General features: G+C 43.6%; 1 protein-coding gene across 1 annotated transcript in view; it reads left to right on the top strand.

Moving 5' to 3' along the window:
* The first annotated feature begins 826 nt into the window (after window positions 1–826).
* The window catches only part of pde4a (phosphodiesterase 4A, cAMP-specific), a 159,534-nt gene continuing 136,137 nt past the window's right edge, over window positions 827–24,223 (top strand). Inside the window, exon 1 of the mRNA XM_034191267.1 lies at window positions 827–1,122. Coding sequence (XP_034047158.1) covers window positions 827–1,122 — 296 coding nt within the window. The remainder of the gene's footprint in view (window positions 1,123–24,223) is intronic.

Raw genomic sequence — 24,223 nt, 5'->3', positions numbered from 1 at the left:
TGAAGGCAGTTTTTGTCGTCGAACTCCAGCCAATATAAGGACCGGGAGATGCTGGGCCACGCTGATCCGGATCACTGAGTCATCGATTTTATGATGCATTCTGACAAAGAAGGGTCGCGTGTGGTTTTTGGACCAGTCCAACCATTCCATGATTTCTTGAGCAGGGATGAGTCCAGTTTGACATCTTCATGAAATGACTGGATCTGACATCTCTATGGAGGAATTACCGGACACTTCAGCCGTGTACGCGCGCACAGGGACACCGTAGCTCTCCGTGACAGACTGATTACTTTTTTATGGAAATTGCTTGGGAATATCAGCTCAGCTGAAAGAGAATTACAGGCAGCAATAACAGCACAGAGGAGCCAGCGCCGGATATCTGTGCGTGTCTGCAATATGAGGTTGATTTAAAAATATATATAATCTATCAAGGCAATAAATTCCCGAAAATCAATCCTCTGTTTGCGCCATGGGCGACAAGGAGTCAAACTTCAGGAGAAGCAGGAACGGTGTGTCATCAACAAAAAGCAGAACTGCAGGACTGCTGAATTAAAGCTGATCATCGATCGAACACAATGATCAGATCACTGTGACACTTTTTCATGTTGATCACACACGCACACGCATACACATACACACAAACACACACGCACACAAAAATCAGATCTGCAGGACCGGTCACTTGGATTTATGCGCTCGGCGATCAAGTGAGGGACATGAAACCTGATTTGTGCTTGAAATAAACGCATACAGCCATATTAACCAATAAGTTTAAAAACAAAAGGAATCTTTGTTTTAATTATTTGTTTAAAATTTTTTTTGCATTATGATGGAACCACCACCATGCTCGAAGAAGAGCTTGTCCCTGTCGCTCCCCGTTCCCAGGGAAGGACAGGCGACTCTCAAACCTCCTCAGCATCTTTGGAGGCAACCCCGGACCCCGATCAAGATCAAACATCGGGGGTACTCCGACACCGACCGGCATCTTCAGCGGCACATGGAGCGCTCCGACGCGGTGGACACGAGCGACAGACCCGGCCTGAAGAAGTCTCGCATGTCCTGGCCGTCCTCTTTCCACGGGACCACAAACCCATCCATCGGAAACTGTGTCGGGAATAAACGGTAAGTGTGTGTGCGTCCCTGCGCGCGCGTGTGTTGAGTGGGTGGTGCATTTAAAAAAATGAGAACCCACAAAGACGTGCGTGTGTGCGTAAACGACGAGAGGAGGGAGAGGCGCGCACTATGCGTAAAAGCGCATTGCGCGCGTAAAGGGTTAACCAACATGAAGCGCTTTTCACCCGGGAGGCGGGACGCGTGGGTTCTTCGGTGCGCTACGCGTCTTTGGATAGACTGTCAGATGGGTTCTGAAGAGGAGCAAACCAGCCCGCCCACTCCAGAACGGCCTCTGTTAAACACCAGCAACATGTTTTCTTTTTTTTCTCTCTCTCTCAACAGTATCCACACATTAAATTCACAGTTGAGGAGTTGATAAAGAGACACGAGACCTTGGAACGTGCGCTCGTGCGTGCGTAACCAAGATATTGACCCCGTGCGCACTCAGAAGTCAACACTTTTTTATCAGCTTGTGCACAGATGGAGCTCTGGCTGGGCGGAGGTCCAAGGTTCATGTGAGCCTGACATTTGACCCATAAGTGCCTGTTGCGCGCGTGTGATCGCTGTGAGCTGAAATGGGAAATTAACGTTATAAAGTGCTGCCTGTGAGGCAGACGTCACAGGACACCGCGTGTCCATTTTGTTCTTAATTTACCTGCGCACAGAAAGAACACGGAGTGACAACAAAGACAAATACCTGAATGATCCCTGCGTTTAAATTGTTCCAAGTCCAATGAAAGCATAATCAAACTGATTAAATTAACGGCATTTCATTAAACCAGTAGTGGCACTATGTGAGTTCGACATGAGCGCTTTGTTCCTGTAATGATGAGCTCACTTTGACAGTGAGTGAGTGCAGCAGTGGGGACTTTCCACGCAGTGAAAGGACAGTTAAAACACACTGAGAACTAATAGAACATTCAGTGAACCCACGTCTCAGCCCAGTCTCAACAAGCTCGGCGGTCTCAACTATCATCGTTCCTATGTGTAGATTTGTGCGTAAACTGTGCATTTGAACATTTCCAAGTGTGGAATTTACCAGTTTGGACTTAGAAATGTGTATAAATATACCAGCCCAGTCTCACGCTTTTTTGTGTGATACCGTCATGAAATACATCAGTGCTGGCCCTAACCCATTTGGCGCCCTAGGCAAGATTTTTATATTCATTTTATATTAAAAATAAATAGTATTAACTAGTTTTTGTATGAGAATAGTAAAAGTTGACTTTTTCCATTTGTGGTGCCCCCTGGATGGACAGCACCCTTAGCAATTGCCTATACTGCCTATAGGCTGAAATATGTCACATTTTTGTGATGCGGTCAAGTTTAGTTCACTATTTTTAACTCTAGCCCTAACCCTAACCCCACTCAACCCTCCACCTGCGTCATGCCAAATTTTATGATACCGTCACAAATTAATTTCATGATACTGTCACAAAAATGTAATGCATTTTGTCAGGGTATCAGAAACAAATAGATTAAATCACTTTTCGTGATGCCATCACAAACTAGTTTGAGATCAGACTGAACTATACACGAAGCTCTGACCTTGCATATGCACATCTAGTGGTAGAAGAGGAAAACTGCAACTTGAAAGCATTGCTGCCATCACAACATGCAACCTCATCCACATCCGTTCTTTTTAGCTTTAATTATTAAGTACACAATTAAAAATTATATCTAGTTAGAAACAGACATGTATCCTCACTGGTGACAAAACCTAGAAAAGACGCCTGTGTAAACTAAACAGCAATTGCTGACCTCAGCAACAAGCGCTTCAGTATCCGCCTGCTATTACAAGCTACGAAAAAAATAGTTTCCCTCCTGCAATTTTATATTACATAATTTTTGCTCCTCAAATTTCATTAAGAGAGATTTTTTCTTCATAAAGACAGTAGCACAGTGGTCTCATAGGATTCTGGACAACTGTACTGATAAATAGTTGTGCAACTATTCTGTTAAATAGAAGGTTTTATGTTGGTTCCTGTAGTGAGCTTGTTAAAGCTTCCTTAAAATTGTGTCCATAAGTGAATGTGATGTCTAAATGAAGAAATGTGACACCATGTCTGAATGGCACCATGTCATCTCATTTCTGTAACCACACGCAAGAGCCTCGATCTCTGCATTACAAAAGTTGATTTTCTTCACTTTGTATTCCAATGAGGGTTAGGGTTAGGGTGAGCAGCACTCGGTTTTTAAACAGATATTTTGTTACCATATGCAGTATGTTTAAATGAGGCTGTCTTTGAATGCAAATGACCATGAACATGCAGCAGCATGGTGTTTTAGAACGTGTGGGATTTATCAACAGCTGATACTGACTGATGTGCACACAACCGGCATGCACCTGCTTGATGAATATGGATTTTGTTTTTGTACTTGCACACATACTAAATTTTGTTTGTACAAGAGCACTTAGAACCTTTTCTATGCACAGTTTGATAAATGAGGGCTCTGGGATTTTGTGGTGCATGCAATTAATATTATTCAGTGTCTGTAGCCTAGGAATTTAATTGTCGGAGCTCGTATGTGTTGCCACATCCACCACATCATTAAAGTCCTTTTGGTCCCGACGGGCAACCACTCACATCCTGCAGTCCAGTCGTACCTTTCAAAAGTTAATAATATCTGGTTCTACATGGTCTTGCGATCTTATCAGTTCTGTCCAAAACTGAGCCACTTTATTCTTGACAAACACGCCACCATTCCTACATATTTAATCCAAATAGGCTCCAAGCCATTTGAAATATACAGTTATACCCTGACCTTTCACAGTCAGCAAAGATTGAAGGTCATGTGGCCAATAGAAGGCCGATTTTATGAATTCGTATTCGTGTTTCACAGTACGCCTGAGTCCTCTGAATAGATATTCTGAATATCCCATATATTTAAGCATTGGGTGCATATTTTGAAATTGGCATGTGAGCTTAATTTTAACCAGTTTTTCTCTGAATCAAATCACGTTGACCTTGGATGATTTGCGATACACCAAATGGGTCTATATTGGATCATAAATTCCTGGCATGTGCTGTGCACAGGTATAAAAACAAAAAATAAAAGAATTAATAAAATAAGTCCCATTCTTGCAATGTAAACAAAAGTAAAATGAATAAATTAATCAGAATCAGAATAGTTTTTATTCACCAAGTATCCACAGAATACAAGGAATTTCACTTCAGTTTGAGCTGCTCTCTCTCTTTACGGCATGTATAAATATACACTAAACACTGACTAGTTCACAGTAATAAAATGTGCAAATGAAATGTGCAATAAGAGAAAAAAATGTGTGAAAGAGACAAACACACTGAAGTTAAGTTGTACATGAGGTGTATGAATTACTGAGTTTTTTGGCAGGTTAAGTTGTTCATCAGTGTGATGGTTTGTGGAAAGAAACTGTTCCTGTGTCTGGTTGTTTTGAGCTCTGTAACGTCGATCAAAAGGGAGGAGTTTAAACAGTGTGTGTCCAGGGTGTGAGGGGTCTGCACAGATGTTATCAGTTCGCTTCCTGGTCCTGGACTGGTATAAGTCCTGGATGGAGGTCAGGCTGGCTCCGTTGTTTTTTTTTTCCGCATACCTGACAGTTGGTTAAAGTTTGTGCCTGTCATGTTTGGAGGCAGAGAGAAACCAAACAGAGATGGAGATGCACAGGACAGAGTGGATGATGGACGTGTGGAAGATGATGAGCAGTTCCTGGAGCAGGTTGAACTTTGTGAGCTGTCTGTGGAAATAAATCCTCTGCCAAATGAATGAATGAATAAAAAATAAATAAAAGATCTGGATCTGCTTCCTCTTGTTATGATTTTACCAAGTTTCAATAGGATCACTGGAAAATCATTAAATACATTTTTAGAAGAAGAAGAAGAAGAAGAGTTTTTAATTGTCATTGTACTTACATAATGAAATGTGTCCTCTGCATTTAACCCATCCTAATTACAGTTAGACACAACCCAGCCACTTGGAGCAGGAGGCAGCCACAGTCCAATGCCCGGGGACCAACTCCAGATGGAAAGACACTGCCTTGCTCAGGGGCAGACCTTAAATAAGCATGTTTTGATTGTGGGAAGAAACCCACACAGAGAACATGCACAGTCCACACAGAAAGGGAGGGAAGTGATCCCACAACCTTCTTGCTGTGAGACATCAGTGCTAACCACTAAGCCACCGCGCATGACTGGTTAACCCACAAGTTTTGGACTAAAGTTGATGTCACATTACTGCGAAAACAGCAATTTCTGGTAAAGTAGAAACTTTTGGGTCTCTAACCCGCAGTCTCTAAAGGATCCCTGCAACAAACTCTGCTCTGTAACCTCAGTGGTGACTGAGAACTGAGTGTTGGATAGATTTTGTGTTGTTTTTGGCTGTTACCCTGATAGTGTTTCAGTTTCTTACAAACTGTTCCCTTAAAACTGACAAAACATTGGATCTCACAGATATTTGACACCAAAATGACCCAGTGGTTCATGAGTTTTTCACTTGACATCCTCACAAGCACACATAGATCGAATAAAGTGAAATTGATACAGTTTCATTTGTTTAATTATTATTTATTTATTTACTGTCAGAGAAAAAGTAAGAAAACGGAAAGACAGAATCCAGAATGTGAATTTGTAATGTGTATCATTAACAACATTTAATTCATTTCATGATGAGTGTTGTTAATCAATAAAACTGATCATTTCACTAAATTTCTTGGCGATCGACTTAAAACCTTTAGGTTGATATGTATATTCCCGACTGCCTGCTCACAAATGTAACTTTACATGCTGGAGTTTTTGTTCAGGTATTAATATTGATGGCATGATACCACTTTTCATGTTCGATACTGATACCGATACCAATACAAACCTTCAGTATCTACCACAACTGATCAGATTCACTTTTCCGTATCTTAAAACAAGTAATATGTTTATAAAAACTGGATGACTGGATGTACTTTGCTAACCTAACCATCTAACAAAATATCAATTCAAACTGAAACCAGTATTTTGCTCCTCTAAAGGAAAACAAACAAAGGCCAAAACATGACTCAGATGTGCAACAGACCGGATTTTTTATTTTTTGAATTTCCACTATCAGATTCTGTACTTTTGGCTGATATTGCACTGATGCAGATTCAAAATATCGAAGTGGGGGTGAGACACCTGTTATTAACCTCATCACCTAAAAAGCTATACAACCTCTGGCAAAAATTACGGAATCACCGGCCTCAGAGGATGTTCATTCAGTTGTTTAATTTTGTAGAAAAAAAGTAGATCACAGACATGACACAAAACTAAAGTCATTTCAAATGGCAACTTTCTGGCTTTAAGAAACACTATAAGAAATCAAGAAAAAAAGATTGTGGCAGTCAGTAACAGTTACTTTTTAGACCAAGCAGAGGAAAAAAATATGGAATCACTCAATTCTGAGGAAAAAATTATGGAATCACCCTGTAAATTTTCATCCCCCAAATTAACACCTGCATCAAATCAGATCTGCTCATTGACATTGACCCTATGCCATGACATTGACCCTATGTGTCTTTTTGCAAGGAGTGTTTTTGCAGTTTTTGCTCTATGGCAAGATGCATTATCATCTTGAAAAATGATTTCATCATCCCCAAACATCCTTTCAATTGTCCAAAATATCAACATAAACTTGTGCATTTATTGATGATGTAATGACAGCCATCTCCCCAGTGCCTTTACCTGACATGCAGCCCCATATCATCAATGACTGTGGAAATTTACATGTTCTCTTCAGGCAGTCATCTTTATAAATCTCATTGGAAAGGCACCAAACAAAAGTTCCAGCATCATCACCTTGCCCAATGCAGATTCAAGATTCATCACTGAATATGAATTTCATCCAGTCATCCACAGTCCACAATTGCTTTTCCTTAACCCATTGTAACCTTGTTTTTTTTTTCTGTTTAGGTGTTAATGATGGCTTTTGCTTAGCTTTTCTGTATGTAAATCCCATTTCCTTTAGGCGGTTTCTTACAGTTCGGTCACAGACGTTGACTCCAGTTTCCTCCCATTTGTTCCTCATTTGTTTTGTTGTACATTTTTCGGTTTTTGAGACATATTGCTTTAAGTTTTCTGTCTTGACGCTTTGTCTTCCTTGGTCTACCAGTATGTTTGCCTTTAACAACCTTCCCATGTTGTTTGTATTTGGTCCAGAGTTTAGACACAGCTGACTGTGAACAACCAACATCTTTTGCAACATTGCGTGATGATTTACCCTCTTTTAAGAGTTTGATAATCCTCTCCTTTGTTTCAATTGACATCTCTCGTGTTGGAGCCATGATTCTTGTCAGTCCACTTGGTGCAACAGCTCTCCAAGGTGTGTTCACTCCTTTTTAGATGCAGACTAACGAGCAGATCTGATATGATGCAGGTGTTAGTTTTGGGGATGAAAATTTACAGGGTGATTCCATAATTTTTTCCTCAGAATTGAGTGACTCCATATTTTTTTCCTCTGCTTGGTCTAAAAAAGTAACCGTTACTGACTGCCACAATCTTTTTTTCTTGATTTCTTATAGTGTTTCTTAAAGCCAGAAAGTTGCCATTTGAAATGACTTTAGTTTTGTGTCATGTCTGTGATCTGCTTTTTTTCTACAAAATTAAACAACTGAATGAACATCCTCCGAGGCTGGTGATTCCATAATTTTTGCCAGGGGTTGTATGTCCTTTTTTCCACAAAGCAACACATTGAATGAACACTGATTATTGAACTAGAGCCACATCCGAGTCCCCGCGGGAGCCTCATTCCTCTGCTTACTCTTTGGTTCGTTTCTTTCTTAGTGTTTTCAGTAATGACTGCAGATTTCCCATCATACCCCTAGAGAACAAGGCCAGCTCCAGGTATCTGGAGGGAAGGCTGATCTGTGTTTGACTGCACGGGTCGTGCCCTGAGACACATCTCTCTGCCTGCCCTTCACTTTCTGTGGGCGGCAAACAACGAGAGAGCGTGTGGAGAAACGGAGAGATAATTTGATTCTGAAAGCTGTGAGAGTGTACCAAGCTTCCTCCAGCTGTGCACGCACATGTGTGTGTTTGACTTTCCAGCATCTCTGCACTCTGTGGGTGTTTGTGCTGCACACCACTCGGGCAGCAGTGTGAATCAGTGCCTGATAAATGTTGGGTGCTGGCGTGGTGGAGTTGTGGAACACGGTGTACACTCTGTGTGTGTGTGTGTGGAGGTGTCTGTAAGGGGGTTGTGCACCGGTTCGTCTGACCTGTAGCCTGCCAGGCCTGGCCTTGTTGTTTCACATCAGTGCAAGACCAGAAGCTTTTCCGATGTGTGATTTCATTTTCATTCTTTTCACTTGTTAGGGTGATATTCTGCCCGTCAACTTGTGTCCGTATAACGGCGGCTTCTGGCTGTATTTCTTCAGTGGATTTATCGCGCTTTATGAGCATCAACGCGGAGCCGGTGGCTGTGTTTAATTTTGGAGCCAACACTGTCTGTTGCTGATAAAAACCCGTCTCTCAATACTTCAAACCTACGATACAGAAAAAGAAGGTCAAGTACTTGATTGCGTTGACTGTGTTCCCACTTCATAACTTAGTCCAACTTAAATGGTCTGAGAAAACCAGTTCACTTAAATATTTAAGTTTCGTGAACTCAGTTGATGGTGTAGAGACAATACTTTATTCTTTGGATCACAATAAAGATTTCAAAACAGCTTAAGATGTTCAAATAAGTTAAGAGTAAGTCAAAAATATTGCAAACTTTTAAATTTGGTACAATGAATCAAATCATGTAATTTGGTCAGTTTTCAATCCTCAAATCATCTGAGTTAGCTAAACTTAAATAGTTTAACCCTCTGGGTCGGACGCCATCGTATACGACGGCTAAGACCAAGCTTTACTAAATTATAAATAACTTTTTAATGATATGAGATAGAAACTTACTTTTTTTTTGCTGAAAAGTTAACTCCGCAGACTTTCGAGCCAGCCATCGGCCATCTTTGTACTCCTCATAGAAGCTGTGTGATGACATGTGCAATGTGAGTGTCCAATCGGAATTGGTTCACCGTCACATGGTTTTCCAAAATCCAATCGTAGGGCAGATTTACCTCATGTGAAAAGCCAAAGATCATTTTCAGGAGTGATGTGTTACTAGTTAGCCCATTTGAATAGCCCCCTGGGTACTCCAATGAGTACATACTATTAATACATATTCAGTGTGCCCTGCGCCATTACGCACAGCGAAAGTGAAAGCAGACAGAGCAGACGGAGAGCCTCTGATGACAATCTCACGTGATCAAACAAAGAGTGTGTAACTATCGGGATTGCTCCACTAGTTTGCATGTGAATGTTACTAGGTAACTCTGTTGCTTTCTCTGTGTAAAGCACTGTTTACCATATCAAAATAACAAAACACATAGACCATTTTGTATATATTGTTCAAAATGTGCATTTGTGTTTATTGTTTGAACCTTTTTTGTTGTACAGTCTTTCACACAAGACCTCAAATTACCTTTATAAAGTGTCAAAACAGTTGTTTATTATAGTTTGCTGTGTGTTTTGAATAAATGTGTGGAAAATTATTTTTCGCTTTATTTTTTCCTTGCCTATTTTTGATTGTAAACCTTTATTACACTTATAAAACACAACAAAAACATATATATTCTGAAAGCACAGGTTGTCCTGAAAAAAAAGAGACATAAAACTTGATTGTGGGATGCAGAGAGAGCTGTTAACAGCAATAATAAAACATTTATGCCAGGCGAGTGAACTGTCCAAAACAATGTCCTCGGACCCCAGAGGGTTAAAATAATTGGTTTCCTTAATACATTTGACTTGAATTAATTTATCAGGATGTAACATATTTGATTGCTTCTGTCCAAATCTGAACCACTTTGTCTTTGATTAACAATCCTTCTTCTGTTTTTAACCCATACTGGCACCAAACTGTTTGAGTTAAACAGGTGTGCACTTGAGCTCGACCTTTCAAGCTCACCCAAGCTCAAAGGTCATGTGACGACTAGAAAGTGGCTTCATATAGTAACCACAGGCATACTTGGAACCAATTATTCACAGTAGCATCTCCAAATATCCTCTATACTCCATAAAAGCAAATTTTCCTGGACCTGTGATGGTTGTATTTAAACTATTTTTCTCAAAATCATATTGCTTTGTTCTTGGCTGACCCTTAATTATTCCACTGAGTTTGGGCCAAATTGGGTAAAAACTCAGAGTTCCATATATACATTTTCTAAACCCACTTATTTCAGTTAAGGGTCACAGAGGACTGGAGCACATCCCACTGGTTATCCGGCGACAATAGGGGTACATCCTGGGTAGACCGCCAGTCTATCACAGGAACAACACCATTTCACCTAAGCTGCATGTTTTTGGAAGTGGGTGGAAGCTGGAGCACCTGGATGGAGCCCACGCAAACACAGAGAGAGAACATGCAAACTCCACACAGAAAGGAACAGGTCAGAAGTGAACCTGGGACCTTCTAGCTGTGAGACAACAGTGCTAACCACTGTTTTGCTTCAAACATGCATGGGCACACAGGACTGACAACAATACCCCTGCATGCGCTACTGCTGCACGTATAACAATAATAAAACCATTGGAAGCCCAATATTGCCATAATCAGGGGTGCACATAACTGGTACTCATTGTGCTTGTGTGTGCTAAACACTTTTTGTACAATCTACCATTGCTTTCCTCTTATGAAGTGCTTCCCTTGTGTTTTCTGCTGCGCATCATTTATTTTTAACACACGCAAGCACCATGAACACCAGTTGTGTGCATGCCTGGCCATAATGCTCCTGTTAGTGACTGCATGTAAACTTCTGAGATCTACTGTAAATCTGCCTGGAACTGGTTGTTCTACCAGAAGGACTCAGAGGACAAGTTAATGTTGATAATTTTAATGTAACAAGATAATGCACAGAAATTATAGCCTATGGTGAATTACATTTGGCATTGGTCTCTATCAGCAGAAATTAGGTGAGATGAACACTAATCCTGCCAATGGAAATGGCAGGTGTGGGGCCTGCCCCCATGCAGAGGAAGGGGAACAGCTGGAGGCTGTGGCTATGAGGTGGAGGAGGGGATGTCTTGACAGTGATCTGTAAAGAATGAGGGGTGAGTGAGAACATTGATGTTTTAAGGTATGTGCATGTGTAGCTACTTGATCTCTGGCATGGGAGGCAGATGCTTTAACCAGAAGGCCAAAACCCGGGCTTTGGCCCTGTGGTCAGCGAGTCCTATTAGCTATTGGGGTAGTGAGGTTTACTGATTGCTGTTGCACAGCAGCTCTTGCAGGCCTCCGTCACACATGGTTCCTATTGGTTGAGAGCTGATGATTAATGGAAACACCTGCTTTGTTTAGTGATTAATGCTGATGTTAATTAACCAATTCTGAGTGACTACTTAAAATCGGAGTCCTCTGGTAGACCCTGCGCTACATTTCCCAAAAACTGAGCGACCACGCTGGAAGAAATGGGGGAAGTCACAAGACACTTGTTATAGGCTGTCAAAATAAGAAAAAGGTTTCAAAGGAACATAACTGTGTTACCACAGGACAAATAAATGTAATGAGTAGAGAGGTTCTTACACTTTGTATGACACGAGAAAACATGAAAGCACTGGTCCTGGAGTTTGGAGAAAGTAGTGTGGGTAGTGATTTCAGATTGTTCAGACACTGAAGAGTCAGCTATCTTTGGTTTCAGGAGATCAATAAATCAGTGAGATGTTGGTGGACCTGTTTTGGAAGCAGCTCACAGAGTTGCGTTACAGTAACAGATACCTTTGCTTTTAAAAATGCAGCAGCCTCACAGTCACTGTTGAAGGGACTCGAGAGGGCTTGTAGCTGTCTGAAGAATCACTCTCTTGACTATTTTCAGTTATCCCACAAAATGGCAGAGTCTTAGTGGCAATCAGCTTCCACCGCCAGTGTCATCCTGCCTCCTCTCGCCACCCCCGGTGTCTTTTGTTCCACCGCCTTGTCACTTCTTTTGTCAGGGTGCGCTAATAAGAGCGTATCAGTCATCAGGTTTCGTGCCCAATTTGCTCTGGGAAGTTCCAACATCAAAACTGAATGACTGACACTAAACAAGCAATCGTGCTTCTCACCTTTGTGTTGCTATGGTTACTTGTTTTGTGCATTTGTAGAATAGATTTAATTTTAAAAAAGGCACATCCTACAGGCACTTAATGGACTATATATCCTCTTTTTCCCCGAGCAGATCCCGTTGGATAGGTATCATGACTGTCACGCTGGTTGTTTAATAACGGCACACCATCTTTCCTGTTTTGCAGGCTGCAACAAATTCAACCTCTCTTCGCACCCTCCCTCTCCTACAACCTCATGCATTCTTTACGCATATTTTTCCTTTGTCGCGAAGCTGGAGCTGATCTTCAGTCGGCCGACCGGCTGGCAGCTGTACGGATTTAGATCGTAATCAGCTACAGCACCAGATAATTACTGCAACAGCTGATCGTGCATCACAGCTGACACGCACCAGAAATTAAGTCACAAGCAGGAAACACCCCGACAACTGAGTTAAGCAATCAAGTTCTTATCTCATTTGCATTGTGGAAGCTCGTGTTTAAGGCACAGGTTGTGCTCTGCCGTGAACACCTTGTGCTTTCGTACCACTCCCAGTTCTAATTAGTATCGGGGGCAGTTCATGTACTGGAACAGCGCTCACCGTAGGCTGGCTTTAGCCAATCCCAGAAACTGCTGGTAAAATCCCACCAAGATCTTTTAGTGGTGACGCCACACAGTTTGTTAGCTCGAGGAGGATAGTGCGTTCTAGACTATCCACGGGGTGTACAGAAGCTCGGCTCGGATACCCAGGACGCCACTTTAGCTGAGCTGAGCCTCATATTTTAATTAACTTCATACCAAATCCTCTTAGAGTGGAGACACACTAATCATTTGTTTTTGGAGGAGTCAGGATGGGCAAGGATCCCAGCAAAGAGAAAAGAAAGCTAGTGGAGTGTAAAACATCGATTTTAAGGACGAGTCATGCAAATAATGATACAAGTACCACATTTAGAGTTAACATCGGGTTTTACAACTGTGCTGCTCCACTTCTCTGTCACTTTTAGTTGACTCAGAGCAGAGAATTTTGGGTAATCAAACAGTGCAGAGCCTTTTTGATGGGCTCAAGTGCAGTCCACCAAACTCTCATCTTATCAACTCTTCTTTACAGTGGCTGGGAGAGGCCATAACACTTGCAAATTAACATTATAGCAAATGCAATTATGTTTTATGCACAGTAACAGGAAGACAGAGACGGGAAGGAGAGGAACAGGAGTGGCCAGTAAACCAGTAGTTAGCAGTATTTCTGGTATTTATATTTGTGAATTTATATTTATATTTGCAAATAGTTTTTTTACTTTCACTTTTGATACTCTGTGTGCTTCTTACCCTGTGTGCTGCTATACAATGCTGCTAGAACCTCAATTACCCAGAGGGAGTTTTCCCAAGGGATTAAAGTTCTATCTAATCTAATCTAATTTGATAGTATTTTCTTATTTTTGAAGTGCTGTGGCCTCTTTTAGCCACCGTACTCCTGCATAAACATAATGATTGGTTGATTTGGCTGAACCACAACAATATAAAGAGACTAACCTGAGGCTCATGAGCCCCAGTTTCTCCACTCATAACTACAGTAGCCTATATTTATTTCAAAGCTGTCATGGGTGTCTTGGTGGCTTCCCTCACTTGTCTCCTTCCAATGTGATCACTCAGTTTGTGTGAACTGTCTGAGACAGATTTACAGTACAGTACCATCCTGTCTGTATTTCTTAATGATTGATGTAAGTGAATTTCATGACATATTCAGAGGTGTGGAAATGTTCATGTGTCCATCCCCTGACTTGTCTCAAGAAAACTGGCTGTAAAAGTGATGATTTATATTTGGAATAAATTGGCACCGTCCCTTTTTTTTTTTTTTTTTTTTTTTTTTTTGGAATGTGTTACAGGCCTTAAATGCAGGAATGGATTCTGCAGGAATCGTTCATAGTGTCTGCAGTCAAATAGCATTCATTGTTGTTCATAGTAAATATAGGGATCATGGCAGCTTTTTTTAAATTCACATTTTCCATATCGCCCCAACTTTTCCTAATTTGAGTTGTACACAAGTTGCATAACGTGAACTACACAATGTACCCAGGATACATTTATTGCACTCTGTACTCATATTGGATTGCAGAACCTTTGGAAACACTGACAAGCTCTAAAACTTTCTTGTGCCTGTCTACATAAAAGCTTCTTACACCTATCGGTTGGCATTTATGCCACTCTTCCATTGTGATATGTTCAAGCTCTTTAAGTTTGCAGGAGTTGTTTTTGTAATGGCACATTTCAGCCCTTTCCAAAATGTTTCAATGTAATTCAGGTCATGATTTATTGCTGGTTGGTTTAAACAGTCCACCCTCCTATTCACCCATTCTTTTGTGCTGCCGGATGTGGACTTTGAGGTTTTAGTCCTGCTGAAACAATAGAGACCTCATGGTTTGACACTTTGCAAGACATTTTGCTCTAAAATGCATTGGTCATCTTCTAATTTCATCATTCACTTGATGTATTCAATGCTGAGGCAGCAAAGTAGCGCACAGCATGCTAGAACCCTTCACCGCGTTTTTCCATGTACTGTAGGCACAGTGTTATTTTCCTACTGGGTTTCATTTTGTCTTCTCCATAACAAACCAATCTTCTTCTTTTACAGTCTTCCCACAGGTGTGACAAATATAAGTTTGTGAGTCAGACCACCACCACACCCCCCACCAAGTGTTTAGTCAGGACTGACACCACCTTCAACCTGCCTAAACACTCCTACACGACAATAACCCAAATTCATTCCCTCAAATACACTCATCATGCTTGATGGTTGCCTTGGAGCTTTTGGAATATATATTTATTTAACAATGTAGCATTTCTGAAGGTGTCACACAGCTCTCATGTCTTTGTCATAGTTAAGATGAAACTGGAAGAACTCAACCCTTTTTATTTTGTAAAACCATCCATCCATCCATCCATCCATTTTCTAAGCATGCTTATTCCAGTTAAGCGTCACAGGGAGTTGGCACCTATCCCAGTGGTCAATGGGCACGAGGTGTGGTACACCCTAGACAGGCTGCCACTTTATCGCAGAGCCGGTAAAACAAAAATTCACTGGTTAATTCATGAACACATTTAAATTCATCAAATGGGTGCTAAAATCCAGCATTGCATTTATATCTACATCTTTAAAAGTTTTACAATACGAGGTGTGGGGGCATGGCAAGGCAGGTGAATTTGATTTGTCGCAAACTAACAATTTGTTGCTGTCCTGTTTTTTCCACTATGCTCAGGCTGCACTGTTTTTTATGGTCCACTAAGCAACTAGGACAGTTAAAATATGTATCTCTTAGAGCCCGACCAATATTATCGGCCGATATAAGCCCTTTTCAAAGTACTCACTATCGGCTGAAATTTTGCCGATAGAACGTCGATAATTTCTCATAAACAGAACAGTTACTGAAATAATGTTTGTGTCGGCAATGTAAAATGTCCTTGCACCTTTGGTCAGTAGATAGAGCTTTGACTCCATTCAACTGAGAGCTGCTTACACCCCTGCTTAAATGTGTTCATCATCGGCCCCTGTAGTTCGCCGTCACACTGCACTGATCGGCTGACAAAACATTCAGCATTCAACATTCAACATTCAGTTGAAACATTCAGATTCACTGGTCGTCCGGAAGGGTTCTGGGAATTACTGCCATTCGACATTAACCCTCTGGGGTCCAGAGTTTAGTTAGTACGGCTGGGACCAAACTACCAAACTTTTTTTGCTGAAAAATTAACTCCAGACTTTCGATCCACTGTCGGCCAGCTTGGTACTCCTCATAGAAGATGTGTGACAACGTGCGCAATGTGAGTGTTATCAGAGTGTTCTTCTCTGTTATAAAATTAATCAAGATGAGGACAAAGCTTCAGCTTTTAGCTCATACCTTTTTTGTTAAGGGTCCAAAAAAGAACATTATATTCATTTAAAAAAAATATCGGCTGATTTATCGGCTATCGGTAAATCAGCCAGTTTATCGATTATCGGCATTTTTTCATCCAAATATCTTTATCAGCATTGGCCTCAAAAAAATCCATATCGGTCAGGCTCTAGTATCTCTAGTTCAAATATTTTATCTGTATAATATCCATCCATCCATTTTCTTCCGCTTTATCCGGAGTCGGGTCGCGGGGGCAGCAGCTCAAGCAAAGCCGCCCAGACCTCCCGATCCACACACACCTCCCCCAGCTCCTCCAGGGGAACCCCAAGGTGTTCCCAAGTCAGCCAAGAGACGTAGTCCCTCTAGAGTGTCCTGGGTCTTCCCTGGGGCCTCCTCCCGATGGGACGTGCCCGGAACACCTCTCCAGGGAGGCGTCCAGGGGGCATCTGGAAAAGATGCCCGAGCCACCTCAACTGGCTCCTTTAGACATGGAGGAGCAGCGGCTCGACTCCGAGCTCCTCCCGAGTGACCGAGCTCCTCACCCTATCTCTAAGGGAGCGCACAGCCACCCTGCGGAGGAAACTCATCTAGGCCGCTTGTACTCGCGATCTCATTCTTTCGGTCATGAGCCAAATCTCATGACCATCGGTGAGGATTGGAACGTAGATCGATCGGTAAATCGAGAGTTTTGCCCCCCTGCTCAGCACTCTCTTCACCATGACGGTCTGATACAGCGACCGCATCACTGCAGATGCTGCACCGATCTGTCTGTTGATCTCACGCTCCATCCGTCCCTCACTCGTGAACAAGACTCTGAGATACTTAAACTCCTCCACTTGAGGCAAGGACACTCCACCGACCTGAAGAGGACAAAGCACCTTTTTCCAGTCGAGAATCATGGCCTCAGATTTGGAGGTGCTGATTCTCATCCCGGACGCTTCACACTCAGCTGCAAACTGCTCCAGTGCACGCTGAAGGTCCTGATTTGATGAAGCCAACAGAACCACATCGTCTGCAAACAGAAGAGACGAGATTCTGTGGTTCCCAAACCAGACCCCCTCTACACCCTGGCTGCGCCTAGAAATTCTGTTCATAAATCAAATCAAATCAAATCAAATCAATTTTATTTATATAGCGCCACAACAAACAGTTGCCCCAAGGCACCTTATATTGTAAGGCAAGGCCATACAATAATTACGGAAAAACCCCAACGGTCAAAACAACCCCCTGTGAGCAAGCACTTGGCGACAGTGGGAAGGAAAAACTCCCTTTTAACAGGAAGAAACCTCCAGCAGAACCAGGCTCAGGGAGGGGCAGTCTTCTGCTGGGACTGGTTGGGGCTGAGGGAGAGAACCAGGAAAAAGACATGCTGTGGAGGGGAGCAGAGATCAATCACTAATGATTAAATGCAGAGTGGTGCATACAGAGCAAAAAGAGAAAGAAACAATCAGTGCATCATGGGAACCCCCCCCCCCCCCCCCCCCCCAGCAGTCTAAGTCTATAGCAGCATAACTAAGGGATGGTTCAGGGTCACCTGATCCAGCCCTAACTATAAGCTTTAGCAAAAAGGAAAGTTTTAAGCTTAATCTTAAACTTAAATAAAGGTAATGAACAGAACCGGTGTCAAAGGGCAGCCCTGGCGGAGGCCAACGTGCACTGGAAACAGGTTTGACTTACTACCGGCAATGCAAACCAAGCTCTTGCTGCGGCCGTACAGGGACCGGATAACCCTTAGCAAAGGACCCCAGACCCTGTACTCCCGGAGCACCTCCCACAGGGTGCCCCGAGGGACATGGTCGAATGCCTTCTTCAGATCCACAAAGCACATGTGGACTGGTTGGGCGAACTCCCATGAACCCTCAAGCACCCGATGGAGCGTGTAGAGCTGGTCCAGTGTGCCGTGACCAGGATGAAAACCACACTGCTCCTCCTGAATCTGCGGTTCAACTATTGTTCGAATTCTCCTCTCCAGTACTCTGGAACAGACCTTACCGGGGAGGCTGAGGAGTGTGATTCCCCCTGTAGTTGGAACACACCCTCCGGTCCCCCTTCTTAAACAGAGGGACCATCACCCCGGTCTGCCAATCCAGAGGCACTGTCCCTGACCGCCATGCGATGTTGCAGAGGTGTGTCAGCCAAGACAGTCCCACAACATCCAGAAACTTAAGGTACTCAGGACGGACTTCATCCACCCCAGGAGCCTTGCCACCGAGGAGCTTTCTAACCACCTCAGTGACTTCGGCCTGGGTAATGGATGAGTCTGCCTCTGAGTCCCCAGTCTCTGCTTCCTCTTCGGAAGACGTGACGATGGGATTGAGGAGATCCTCGAAGTATTCCTTCCAATGCCTGACAACATCCCCAGTCAGGGTCAACAGCTCCCCACCCGCACCATAGACAGTGCTGGTGGAGAGCTGCTTCCGCCTTCTGAGGCGTCGGATGGTTTGCCAGAATCTCTTCGAGGCCAACCGATAGTCCTCTTCCATGGCCTCCCCGAACTCCTCCCAGACCCGAGTTTTTGTCTCTGCGACCACACGGGCTGCGGCACGCTTGGCCTGCCAGTACCTGTCAGCTGCCTCCGGGGTCCCACCTGCCAACAAAGACAAGTAGGACTCCTTCTTCAGCTTGACAGCATCCCTTACTTCCGGCGTCCACCACTGGGTTCGGGGACTGCCGCCGCCACAGGCACCAGAGACCTTGTGACCACAGCTACGAGTGGCCGCATCGACAGTGGAGGTGGAGAACATGGTCCACTTGGACTCCATGTCTCCAACCTCCCCCGGGATCTGGGAGAAGCTCTCCCGGAGGTGGGAGTTGAAGACCTCGCTGACAGAGGGTTCCTCTAGTCGTTCCCAGCAGACCCTCATGATACGTTTGGGCCTGCCAGGTCTGACCGGCTTTCTCCCCTCCGAGCGGATCCAACTCACCACCAGGTGGTGATCGGTCGACAGCTCAGCCCCTCTCTTCACTCAAGTGTCTGAGACACGTGGCCGAAGGTCAGATGATACGATTGCAAAGTCGGTCATCGACCTCCGGCTCAGGGTGTCCTGGTGCCACGTGCACTTATGGACACCCTTGTGCTCGAACATGGTGTTCGTGATGGACAAACTGTGACTAGCACAGAAGTCCAACAACTGAACAGCGCTCGGGTTCAGATCAGGGAGGCCGTGCTTCCCGATCACCCCCTCTAGGTCTCACTGTCGCCGCCTATGTGGGCGTTGAAATCCCCCAGGAGAACAATGGAGTCCCCAGTCAGAGCACTATCTAGTACCCCTCCCAGGGACTCCAAGAAGGTCGGGTACTCTGCACTGCCACTCGGCCCGTAGGCCGAGACAACAGTGAGAGACCTGTCCCTGACCTGAAGGCGTAGGAACGCGACCCTCTTGTTCACCGGAGTGAACTCCATCACATGGCGACTGAGCTGAGGAGCAATAAGCAATGCGACCCCAGCTCTCTGCCTCTCCCCGTGGGCAACGCCAGAAAAGTGGAGCGTCCAGCCCCTCTCCAGGAGTTGGGTACCAGAGCCCAAGCTGTGCGTGGAGGTGAGCCCGACTATCTCTTGTTGGTATCTCTCAACCTCCCGCACAAGTGGGAGCTCCTTCCCCCCCAGCGAGGTGACATTCCACATCCCAACAGCCAGGGGCTGTGAGCACGGACCGGGCCGCCTGGCCACCTGCCCTCGACCACCACCCAATCCCGACCCCCGTGGCCCCCTCTGCAGGTGGTGAACCCACAGGAGGGCGGGCCCACGTCGCTCTTTTGGGCTGAGCCTGGCCAGGCCCCAAGGGCTAAGGCCCGACCACCAGGTGCTTGCGCGCGAGCCCCAACCCCAGGCCTGGCTCCAGGATTGGGCTCCGGCTCTGCCATACCGGGCGACGTCTCGGTCCTTGATTCTTTTACTGGTCATGGGAGCTTCTGAACTGCCCTTAGTCTGACCGTCACCTAGGACCTGTTTGCCTTGGGAGACCCTACAAGGGGCACAAAGCCCCCAACAACATAGCTCCTAGGATCATCCGGGTACGCAAACTCCCCCACCACGATAAGGTGGCAGTTAGAGGGGGGGTATCTATAATAATTATATATTAAATAAGTCATTTTTAAAATAGTTATACAGTTGTGTGTGCTTTTTTGGTAGTTTTTGAACAGTTTGTCTTGTGTGTGTGTATGTGTGGGGGTGGGGTGGGTGGGTGGGTGTAAAACCTATTCAATATAAAGGTGGCCCTGCAGAAAAAGTTTGGGAGCCACTGTATTGGCACGCATTGGAGAGGTTTTGGAGGTACATCTGGGAAATCTACTACAATGACTGATGTAGAATCAATGCAGTCACTGATTTACACTCACAGTATATCTCTCCAGGATTCTGATCTGCGCCTCCTTGTTGTCTATTCAACCATCCCATTATTGTGAACATTTGGCTATATGTGATTGTTTAGGTGCATCGTTTCTGTCATTGCATGTTCAGGAAATCTTGTGTTGTGTTTTTTGTTCGGTCTTGTTAATCACTGACCAAAGGTAACCATGAGATGTCTTTGGTACTAGTTCTAGTTGGAGGATTCCTCAGTACTACTGCAATGACTTTGTGTCAAATGAACGGTTAGGGAGACTCAGATGAGGAGTATCATGTGCATTGTGCGGGAATGTTAGCATTGAAAGTTTGGCCACGTTAAGCTGTTTCTTTGGGCACAAGCCCAATGGTACACAAGTGTCTCAGTGTTGAGAACCCCAATGGCTGGAGAAGGCAAAGGGGATGCCCAATTTCCATGTGGCTGTAGCAGATAGATGGTTAGTTTGGAGAAGTTGGGGAGGACTTGTTGTCTGCCATTCAGGACCCAAGGAGGTTCCATGCAGCAACACACAGCACCTTGTTGGAATGGCTGCTGCAGATGGTCACCCCACGGAATTTGGTCTGCTTGAGATTTCTTCCTGTCATTCAAAAACAATGAGGGAGGTTTTCCAAATCATTGACACCAATGTGCATGCTCATAGGGTGGATAAGATCTACACCCTGCTCGTGTAAAGTGCTTTGAGGAAACATGATTTGGTACCATATAAATACAGTGAATTGAATATTACGATTATACAATACTGGCTCATTTGCAACCATTTGTAAAGCTAATCTGTATTATGTGCAACTGTAAAACACACAAGAATCTGATTTCTCACAATGTGACCCCTTTAAATCTTCATTTAGGTGCTCTGGTTTGATAGATAACTGTTTCATTTGGGAGTCATGAAAGCCTGACGCTGGAGTTTATCTCTTCGTACATTCGGGTTAACTTTCAGAATAACAAGAGATATAAAAAGGCTAACATACTCCTATTTCAGATAAAAAAAATTATCCAGTTACACCGTTTAATGACTCTTTTGTCCACTAAAATGATTGCCATTGATTGCTGCATTTCTCCCTTTTTTGATCCTCTGCCCTCTCATTGTTTGACTTCACACCAGTTTAAATGAAGAGTATTGATTCCATCTCTGTTTCTGCTTTGTGTGTCTATTGTGCGACTTGTCTCACTGGTCCCCTGCAGAATATGAGAATCTCTCGGATAGCGTGGTTCTTACTTACAGCAGTAATAAGAAGACTGCGTCTCTATCAAAAATCTATCATTTCACCCCCACCTACCCACCCGCTCTCCATCTTTTGTCCACTGAGCTCATCGACTGCTCCGAGATACTCTCCCTGCTCCAAGCTGTATCTGAATCACAAATCTTCATGTCGCCAGAGGCACAGTAAAGCCCCCTCCATCACAGACAGCATGGAATGCTTCATCTATTCCTATACCGACAGATTTTTCAGTTTTTATGCTCCATTTGTGAAAGAGGGCTGCCTGCCCAGACAGCTTCATCGTATGGCCGGAAATCAGCTTTCATTGAAAGGGGCCACAATGTACACCTGATAGAGGTCACCCCATTAAAAAAACAAACCAACCCCATAGAATCATGACTAAAACTGTGTACACTCAAATGTGGAACTGTGCATGCACACCTTTTTGGTGGCGTTATAAACCAGTGTGTATGCATGGTACTTTGTGTACCCTAGTTATTGGACATGGCAGAGAAAAAAGTGAAGAAGTGCAATTACATCTCATATAAAATTGAGACTCTCACTGAACAGTAAAGGTGGGCAATACCGGGAATTTTGGTATTGATCCGATACCAAGTAAATACAGGCCCAGAATTGCCGATATCAATACCGATACCGATACTTTTTCATATTTAAGCTTCATAGATCCAAAGGATCCAAAAGACCTAGGATAGAATTTCGCCAAACATTGTACGTGACAACAAAATACTTTATTATCACAATCAACATTTTTGTTTAAAAAAAATCACTCAACACAACTTAAAACAAAATCTCCTGAGGTAGAGGTCTGACAAACCACAATACAAGGGTGCGCTGCTCCGTGTTGTGTGACACAGCGCAGCGCTGCTCTTACAGACAGAGAGTAGACTTTGATGAATCTGCGTGCGCAGCAGTCAGACCGTGCGGGAGAGAAAAAAAAGCTTGAGTATCGATCTTTTTACACGAGGATCGCTCAATATAAATACCAGCATTGGTATCAATATTATTGATATTAGGATTGATCCGCCCACCTCTACTGAATAGGTGGAGAGGTCTTATTTGGTGATCTTGGTCAAATATGGACACCAGAGTGGCCATAAGAAAAAAAAATAAAAATAAATTATATATATATATATATATATATATATATATATATATATATATATATATATATATATATATATATATATATATATATATATACACATGAAGGTCGGGTACTCTGTCCAATGACTTCAAGTCTCCATAAACTCTTCCCAGGCATCTCTTGATGTCAAAGACTGAGGACCCAGAGACACAGCTGCTCACTTATGAAAAAACTGAAGTCATACAACCTCTATTATTGACATTACTATCATTTAATAGAATAGTATGTGAGTTGCACCCACTATTGCAATAATTTTTAAAATACTGACACTTATTACAATAGCGATTGCAACAGTATCCTCTAGTCTTCATCTGTCTGAAACTTCAATAAATCAAGCTTGAACAAAGTTCCACCTGACCTTCACGGAGGATGAAACTAAGGTGACAGCAAATATTTTGTAAACACTTTCCATGCAAAATGTGGGCATCTGCTTGACCAATATGTTAAAAATGTGCATTAGTCAGTGGCAACGAATGCTGTAAAAAAGTCTGGAATCCTTAACTTGGAGGACAACTGAGGAACACAGAGATCACTCTCTGTGAAGATACAGTGGAAGCAGTTATTTATGTATTTATTTATAGCTGGCACCCCCACCTCCTCACCAACACACACACCTGGTTCTTATGCTCTTTTGCCATGAAAAAAAAACAGTTTAATACACACAAATATTATACCTTTTCAAGTCTTTAAAAGACACTTAAAGTGTCTTTTGAGTAATATAATCTCCAGCTCTTACGAAACAAACATGTCTTGATTGCTCAGACTCAGGAAATAACTGGTGACCTCCTCTCAGAGAAACGCCTCAGCTGAAGAAAAACCGAATACACTGCTCATTCTGTGTGCGATTCCCTCACAGCGTCGACACATGAACATGGGCGCTGCATCCACGGTGCGTCCCAGTAGGTGAGCCAGACTTCTACAGCCGCTAACAGCTGTCAGGCTGATGCCGCTCAGCAGATGACCTCTTTGAAATGGGCTCTGGGCAGCTGTCGTAGCGGGGATCTGTTTGAATGACTGAGGCTGACGAACCGCCGCCAGCTGTGTGTCAGCGTAAAGACACTCGCACACAGTGGAGGAGGAAGGGGAAAAAATAGTGTACACCTTCAGAGCAGAGTCACTTGTCGCATTAATGCGAGGTACAAGTTCGAATCAGTGCTGAGCAGGATGGAGCCGGGCACCTGGAGACCACATACGGCACGCTGGGAAGCAGACGAAGACTGTGTCCTTGTTTAAATGCTCAACGAGACCTGGCGTCTTATTTCACGGACCACTTCCAGACCGCCTGCCTCGGGGCAATATTCCATAATTGCTGATGCAGAGCTGTTTTCACTGAATGACCATGAAGGCATCTCGCTTTAAGAGAGACAGACGGCATTGAACTATAATAAATAGCAGATTTCCTTATGCAGGGTGACTCTGCTGCAGCACAAATGTCCAAGGTTATGGTCAGGCCTTCAT

The sequence above is a fragment of the Thalassophryne amazonica genome, chromosome 16, assembly GCF_902500255.1.
Source record: "Thalassophryne amazonica chromosome 16, fThaAma1.1, whole genome shotgun sequence".
Taxonomy (NCBI): domain Eukaryota; kingdom Metazoa; phylum Chordata; class Actinopteri; order Batrachoidiformes; family Batrachoididae; genus Thalassophryne; species Thalassophryne amazonica.
Note: the sequence above shows the minus strand (reverse complement) of the source record. Positions and strands in the feature narration are given on the sequence as shown.